At 53.4% G+C, this 8,428-nt stretch overlaps 1 protein-coding gene across 2 annotated transcripts in view; it reads left to right on the forward strand.

Moving 5' to 3' along the window:
* Positions 1 to 8,428, forward strand: part of QSOX1 (quiescin sulfhydryl oxidase 1) — a 43,755-nt gene that overhangs the window by 15,751 nt on the left and 19,576 nt on the right. For both annotated transcript variants that reach the window (XM_017524444.2, XM_017524445.2), the window contains exons 3-4: positions 4,985 to 5,030; positions 5,606 to 5,708. In XM_017524444.2, coding sequence (XP_017379933.1) covers positions 4,985 to 5,030; positions 5,606 to 5,708 — 149 coding nt within the window. The remainder of the gene's footprint in view (positions 1 to 4,984; positions 5,031 to 5,605; positions 5,709 to 8,428) is intronic.

The raw sequence follows: 8,428 nt of genomic DNA on the forward strand, positions 1-8,428 counted from the left end.
TTGCTGGACTGACGGAGCTCTTTCTCTCGAGAGGAGTTTGTGTGGGAGGGGACTTCCACTTGATGTTGAAGGACAGATGGGGTGGGCCGGGAGAGAGGAGGGATGTGGGTGGGCCTCACAGGCAGGCGGGAAGGCGACTGGCAAGGCCCTGTGTGGGCTCATGTTGAAGGATGAGGCAGCACTGGGGGAGGAGAGAGCCCAGGAATGGCAGGTCCTTGAATGCAGGTTTGGGAGCGTGGATGTCCTGTGGGGGTACAGAGTCTGGGCCATTACCTTCTGTGGCTTTTGTTAGAAGGTAAGATGTCGAGGTGAAGACAGGACTCCAGGATGTCTCCTGCCTCTCTCTGGAAAAGGAGGTGGGCCCCTTTCTCAGCAATCAGCTGCTGTTTGGGGTGTCTTCTTCACAGATGCTCCATGGTGTGGGAAGTGGTGAAGGTTGTAGATCCTCATTTTGGGCAGTCCCAAGGTGGACCATTTTCCTTAAAACATGTTGTGAAAGCTGGAATTTAGTGCCATCGGTGTCGCCCTGGGAAGTGTGCTTTCTCTTGAGCTCTTTTGGCCCCAAGAAGGCTGTCAGCACTCCACAGTTTTGTGAAGACCAGCCTGGTGTTACCTGCTTTTCTGCCATTAGAGAGTGGCTGGAGGTCTTCCAGAAGCTTCTATGTAAAGTGATGAAAGAAAAGTGATGGGTGCTGACTGCTCCTGGAGAAAAGAAACACACTCCCGAAGTCTCAGTTGCCTCCAGGGAACTGTGGTGGTTTCCCTTGGGCAGGGCACATGCCCCCAGTGGTTGACTGAATAAGGATACGTGTTAATCAGAGGACAAAAATGTGCCCTGACTCGATTTCCACATGAGCTTCCAGGGTGATTGAAGGGCAGTGATTCTCTGTCGAGCTGAACAGATGTCTATTAAGAGGTGCCTCCTGGTCAAAGGTGGGTGCGTGGGTGGGTGGTGGATTCAGGTCGAAGTCCATTGCAGCTGGAGTGGAGGGAGTGGAGAGCAGGGCAAGGTGAGTTTTAGTTTGGATCCTGGAAGTGCTTGAGTGCATTGAGTTTGGGCATTATTCATTGACAGTGGGAGTCATGGAAGAGATGTGAGGAGGAGCACAATGTTCAGACCAGAACTGTGCCTTAGAAAGCAAACCTGAGTAGCAGTGAGGAAGGTGGCTGGAGAATGAAAAGATTGAGCACCCTACAGCTTCTGAGAGCAGGAAAGGTGGGGACTGATGCAGTGACCCAGAAATACCTCATCACCTGGCAGCCCTTGTCTAGACAAGGCAGGTAGAGAAGGAGAGGACTTTTGAAGGGGTGTCACGGAGGTCAAATGCACAGAACTTGGCAGCTAACTGGATGGCAGGTTTTTGGAGAGGGGAATGGTGTGGGTGGCACAGAGGAGGACTGGTTGCTGGGTGAGATAAACACAGGTGGCAAAGCAGGTTGGGAGAGCAGTGACTCAGTCTTAGGGATGGGGGGAGGGGGACATAACCTGACACCTGGGTGGAGGTCACCAGGAAGAACCAGGAGCCTAGGACAGGTGAGGACCTGAGATGCAGAGGCTTTAGATGGCACATCATTTGGCCAGAGTCGTTGGCTTTGGCAAGGGAGAAACGATAGGTTTGTTCATTGATCCCTTTATCCACTCATTTATTTAGAAGCCAGATTGAGCAACTTCTTTGTGACAGTGCCTTCAACAGCTTTTTAAACAGAAGAGTGTCAGGACCTGACGTGTGGCTGTAGGAGAGACCGGGGTAGGAGATGGCGAGGGCAGCGGGCACAGGAGAGCAGTCAAAGGTGAAGCTAGGACCGGGCAGGGGTGGCCAAGTAGGACTGGCCAGTATCCAGCCAACCGGGGAGGATGGCAACGTGAAGGTGATGAAGGAAAGCATCAACAAAATGTGGCACGAAAAATGACAGATGCCCACCCTGGGAGGACAAAGTCAGCAGGAATAACATCTGCACCGCAGAGAGGCTGGGGGCGGGGAGAGGTCACCGGAGTGCCTGAGGAGAAGGTCACCATGGGGCTGCCCTAGAGCAGCTTCAGCCGAGGGTCATGGGGATGGCAAGAGGGCAGTCGAGGAACGAGAGCAGACGCGTCAGATAAGTTGGCAGCACAGGGACACGGGAAGGAAATACAGTCGCTGGAGGAGGCAGGAGGGCCTCTCTTCATCCCCATCCTCCTTCCCTTTCTGTCCTCTCCTTTTTTAAGGTTTAGATTTGGAGAATTAGAATCTGTTTGTAGGCCTGTGGTAGAAAAGGGGAATGAATGATGAGAGATGGCTAGGAAGAATGAAGAGCGTGAAGCGTGGGAGCCAGAGCTTGGGGGAGACATTGCCCTGGGAGGTGGGTGGGAAGCTTCCCAGGACAAGGGAACAGCTGGGGGTGTCACAGGGCCTTCCCTTTAGCCTGCACCTTGCGGGGAGAGAATTTTGGGGTGCCTGCATCCCCCTGGGCCACTCTGGCTGGCCGAGGCTCCTGGTGAGACTCCAAGCTGTGTGTGACTGCTGAGATCTTGAGAGGCTGGCTTTTTTGAATTTTTTATTTTTATTTTTTGAGACAGAGTCTCTCTCTGGCCCAGGCTGGAGTACAGTGGTGTGATCGCAGCTCACTGCAACCTCTGCCTCCTGGGTTCAAGCAATTCTCCTGCCTCAGCCTCCCAAGTAGCTGGAATTACAGGCGCGCGCCACCACACTTGGCTAATTTTTTTAGTTTTAGTAGAGACGAGGTTTCACCATGTTGGCCAGGCTGGTCTCAAACTCCTTACCTCAAATGATCCTCCCCACTTGGCCTCCCAAGTGCTGGGATTACAGGCATGAGCCTCCGCGCCCAGCCCAGAGAGGCTGCCTTGTGATGGAAGTAATGCCAGCGCCTTTTAATGTGAGCGCCTGCTCAGATGTGGGTGACCTGATGGCTGATAACAAAAAAATGACCGTATTTACTTTTCAAAGTGAAAATAACAGCTCTCGCTGTGGGAAAGTCACCCAGTTCAAGGCTTCATGATGTCAGGCTTGTTCTCCTACCTGTGGAAACCAGTCAGTCCGTCCTGCCTGTCCATAAACAAGAGCACCGTCACTGTGAATAACAGCAGCACAACATCACCCTCAGGCTTCTTGTGTCTAAATTTGTTTTTAATTTTTAACTTTTTGTAGGGATGGGCCTCACTGTGTTGCCTAGGGTAGTCGTGAACCCCTGAGTGATCCTCCCTCCTAGGCCTCCCAAAGTGCTGGGATTACAGGTGTGAGCCACTGCACCGACTTAGCTGATTATTTGTCAGCAAACCAAACCTGAAATAGATGTATCGTCAGCTTTGTTTCTGAAAAGCAGTGTCAGTCCATAAATGCCATGACATGCGTTATCAATATGATCTCATAATCGAGGAAAGTTATGATCATTTTCATAAGTATTAGGATAACATAATGTTATTAGGCCAGTAAAGTTAAATAACGATAAAAAACACTATTTAAACGTGTGGCATGTATGAGTGGATGGTTTTCATCCACAGTAAAAGTTTATATTAATGTTTTAAAAAGAGTAAAGCAGTGAGCAGGAGTAAGGGCCCAGGGGAGGTCACAGGGAGCAGAAGGTTACAGGTGGGGAGAGACAGGTGGCCTCTCTGCAGCCTTCACTCGTGTGGGAGAGGGTGGCAGGTGGCTTCCAGATTTTCCGCCTACAAATGGCTGGAACAAACAGGTCCTCGCCAATCCTGGTTCCTGGTGTTGAAAAGGTACGAAGCAGGGAAGGGGATGCTGGCGGTGGGTGATGAGGATGCCGTTAACATTTACCGGTTCCTTGTGGTAGGCACTAGGTACTGTGCTAAGCACTTCGGGTGTATGGTCATGAAATCCTCACAAGTCTTCAAGGTAGATGGTGCCATCCTCATTTCAAAGATGAGAATGCGAAGGTTCGGAGCAGCTGATGCATTGCCCAAGGTCACACAGCAAGAGCAAAGCAGAGCCGGTCCTTGAACCAGGTCTGCCAGAGCCCAGGGCCTGTACTCAACCACCAGCTTGGGATAAGGCCAAACAGCTCTATCCAAGAAGGGAGAAGGAAGCCAGTGTTCGGCTGTTGGAGGCAGAGGCCAAAGGTAGCGAAAAGTGGCCCCTTGGCTAGAGGCCCACAGGAAGAAGCCTCTTCCCAGCCTGCAGGCGCTCCCCCAGGCGGTTCAGCGGCTGCTTCCAGGACAGCTCAACCGTGTTCCCTCCTGAGCCGGAAGAGCGCAGGCAAAAGCCTTGGCAGCCGTCTCGCCACCTGGGCAGACGCCCAGATTGCCAGGAGTCAGGTTCTGTTCTGTCTGTCCTCTTGCCCCAAGGAGGTATGACAGACTAGGCTTGGGGTGTCATGTACATAGGAAGAGAAGACAGAGTGTTGAGTTAAATCAGCTAGTTTGTAGCAAAGTGTGTTTCTCCAGGGACTCAGGCCCCCACTTCAAGAGGACCTGTTCTGGAGACCCTCTTGTGTCTGCGGTGCCGAGCTGGGAGTTCTCAGTGGACGGAGACACCAGCCTCTAAGCCCCTTTTCCCGAGTGAGGAGCAAGGGCACGTTGATGTAGAAGCAGACTGACATTTCCCAAGGGATGTAGGAAGTGCCTGCACCTCATTTTTTCAGATGGGTCTGCACAGGAGAACAGCAGGGGTACCTCACCTCTCACCATACGACGTTTGTGAGTGATTACATGCTGGGTGCTGCGCTGCACAGAAATGGCCCGTGTGGGGGAAAGCGTATGAGCGGCTGCCCACAGGATCCCTGGATGCTTCCGAGGGGTGTGGGGGGGCGGATCTGAGGGTATGGGAGGGAGCCAGTGTCCAGCTCCTAGAGCACCCCCCCCCCCACAGCTCTCCATTTTACAGATGAAGGAACAGGCTCAGCAGGGGTATGTTGTTTGCCCAGGCGCCACATGGAGTAAGCAGGCAGATTTTAAGAGCAGGCCTGCGTGGCTGCACTGTTAGCCGCTTTCCATCACTGACGCCCACCTGTGTTTTGCTTCCAGTTCTTCAAGGCCTTCTCCAAGAACAGCTCAGGAGCAGTATTTCCAGGTGGGTGTCCCGGCCTTGGCTGTCCTGTTGTCCTGTGAGCATCTTCCTCCTGCTGCCTCCTTGGCCTGGGTTTCTATTGGGGTGGAGAAAGCCTTGGCATTTTTGGCAGGGTTGAGGGTGAGGCGGTCCCCACAGGAAACCTCACTTGTGTTTTCCTAAAACTGTCCTCCCCGTCAGCCTTTGGGAAAGCCAGACTGAAGACGCCCTTCAGCTTGGACCTACCCAGGGCCCTGGGCTAGGGGCAGGGACACCGTGTTCCCAGGAGACCTTTCCTCTCACAATGGGGTTGTCATCCAGAGAGCAGACCAGCGGTCTCCCGGGGAAAGTCATGATGGGGCCCAGTTCTGAGGGCCTCTTTCCTGTTCCAGGGATGGGCGTCCTTGTACTGCCTGGGGCCACAGAAGGACCCTCAAGCCCCATTCCTCTAGCGCAGGGAAGGACTGACGCCTCACCTGTGTCTCTCAGGGCTGGCCGTGCCCCAGGCCCTTTGTTTCTGGGAGTGAAGCTGACGAGTGTGCTGTGGAAGGTGCTCCGCCCTCCTGACACCCCCCCCCCATGCCTGTTTTCATTTGCAGTGGCCGGTGCTGACGTGCGGACGCTGCGGGAGAGGCTCATTGACGCCCTGGAGTCCCATCATGACACATGGCCGCCAGCCTGTCCCCCACTGCAGCCTGCCAAGTATTTAGGGCTAGGGCAGGCTTAGGGCCTCGTGGGCCAGGGCCCAGGCCCGGAGTGAGAGGGAGGGAACAGCAGGGCGGGGGCTCCAGTTTGTTCTCCTTGCTGCCTTTGCCTGTGGGGCTGACACCCCAGTTGGCTGGAGCTACTCCAGAACCAGGTGGCAGCTGATGGCTGGGGTGGGCTTTGTATTGCGCAGGTCCTGCTGAAGAGGTGACGGATGGGTGCAGGGCTCCATCCCACCAGGTGGGAAGGAAAGATGGGTGGGGCTTCTCCAGGTTGTACTGCTGCTGTTTCTTGCCACCTGCCCCCAGAGTGTTTGGGGGACACAGCAGGACTTTACATGCTCTATCCCTGGGAAGGCCACCGAGAGTCAGAATGGCATGAGGAGGAAAAAGGAGATGGAATATTTCGAGGGAAATGGGGAGGTGGCGAGAAGGTGGTCATGCTTGGGGCATGGGGGTGGCCCCTGGGTCTCTGTGCTGCAGAGTGTCAGGTGCGGTGGCTGGTGCTCTATATCCACCCCGCAGCTTGCCTCCTTTCCAGAAAAATGAGGACAGTAAGGTTTTGCATGAGGTCTTGCCCATACACTCCCAAAGAAGGAGGCAGGTAGATTGAAAACACTAGGTCCCCTACTTCTGTATGAGAACCCAGGATAGTGCTCACCTCGGGGGACTGTTTCCAAGAAGGAACAAACCCATGTACCCGCAGCGGCTGCTAGAGGCCGCCCAGCCTTGAGCACAGTGGAGGCCCCAGGGGCTGAGAGGGCCTCGCAAGGCTGCTGTTGGTGCGCAGAGGCTGTCTTACGTTTGTGTGCGGGTGCTCTCAGAGACCCGGCCCTGCTGAGACATTGAGTTTCCAAGTGTCAGTTGGGGTTGAAGCCAACTCACAGTGACCCCTTGGTCACCTTTCCCAATTTTCTATCCTCCAGAGGGGCCTCCAGGAGACCCTGGACGCAGCATAGTCTTTATGTGGTTTGGGGTTCCGCAACCAGACCCTGTCTCTCCAGAAAACACGCATGCCAGCCTGTGCCCTGGTCCTTGCTTCTTCCATTTCTCAATGATCCTGTCTCCGTCTCCCTCCTTACACACACATACATTCCTCACGGCACATTTTCACCCTGGAGCATCTCAAGAGCAACAAATCAGGCAAACCTGCCAAGCGATCCTTTTTTTTTTTTTTTTAAGAGACAGAGCCTCACTCTGTCACCCAGGTTGGTTCTGCAACCCCCACCTCCTGGGTTCAAGCGTTTCTCCTGCCTCAGCCTCCCGAGTAGCTGGGACTACAGGTGCCTGCCACCAAGCCTGGCTAATTTTTTGTATTTTTAATAGAGATGTGGTTTCACCATGTTGCCCAGGGCGGTCTCACACTCCTGAACTCAGGCAATCCGCCTGCCTCAGCCTCCCAAAGTACTAGGATTACAGGCGTGAGCCACTGCACCCAACTCAAAGTAATCCTTTTACAGAACTTTAGGAAGGAGGCAGAGATGTGTGATAAAAGGTGAGCTGCCCCTTCGGAAGTCCGAGGGTGGGCGTGGGGGAAGTGGTACTGGCTCCCATATAGGTCCTGTTCCTCTGCCAGCCTAGGGAAGAGCCAGGGAAGAGGGCTGAGAGGCCAGCCACCTGATGCCACTCGAAAGGCTCAACACCCCTTTTCCTCCACCTCAGCAGGGTGCACTCTGGCCCTCACCTCCCTAGCACATCCATTTGGACTGTCACTGGCTGGGCTGCTGGGCTCCAGCATCAGTGCCATGTTGCAGCTTCTATTTTTGTTGTGTTTGGTTTTGTTTTGTTTTTGAGATGGACTCTCCCTCTGTCGCCCAGGCTACAGCACAGTGGTGCCATCTTGGCTCACAGCAACCCCTGCCTCCCATGTTAAAGCGATTCTTGTGTCTCAGCCTTCCGAGTAGCTGGGATTACTGGTGTGCGCCACCATGCCCAGCTAATTTTTGTATTTTTAGTAGAACTGTGGCTTCACCATGTTGGTGAACAGGCTGGTCTCGAACTCCTGACCTTGTGATCCACCTGCCTCAGCCTTCCAAAGTGCTGGGATTACAGGCATGAGCCACTCTGCCTGCTGTAGCTTCTGTTTAGAGGCGGTCACTGTCATGTCACTGGGTCCGGTAGAGGGAAGTAAGGTCACCAGGTGGAGGATGAAAAGAAGAAGCAGGTCTCCCCTTTCCCCTGTTTCTTCTCGCCTGCTAACCTCTTAAGCATGTGTGAGGATGTTCAGTTTTTAATTGGAATAAGAAATCGTTTTTGTATGATTTTCTGTTGAAACTGAGTTTTAAAAACAACTTGCAGGTTGATTCTCTGATTTGAGAAGATAATAAAATTTGCCTTCTTATTCATTTCCACCTTCATTTTCAACTGAGGAAACTGGGCCTCAGTTTCCTCATCTTAAAATAAGGAGGCTGGGTTAGAGGCATACATGGCTTCTAAGGTCTCCCGCACCCAAGACTTTCTGATTCTTTCATTCCTTGTTAATGCCTGCTCTAGAGAGGAAAGAACACATCTCCCACTTGGTCGTGACTTGTCACAGTTCCAGACTTAAAGCTGTTGGGTTCTAATCCCCCAGCAGCTCTCAGGGGACCAATAAAAACCACGTCCAGTCAGCCTGGGCTTGCCCCAGCACATGGAGACAACTGGCCTCAAAGCATCTCTTCCCAGTACCCCGCCCCAGGCTGCCTCCTACCCACTCCTGCCTCTTTTTTTTTTTTTTTT

The sequence above is a fragment of the Cebus imitator genome, unplaced genomic scaffold (genome assembly GCF_001604975.1).
Source record: "Cebus imitator isolate Cc_AM_T3 unplaced genomic scaffold, Cebus_imitator-1.0 Scaffold33, whole genome shotgun sequence".
Classification (NCBI taxonomy): Eukaryota; Metazoa; Chordata; class Mammalia; order Primates; family Cebidae; genus Cebus; species Cebus imitator.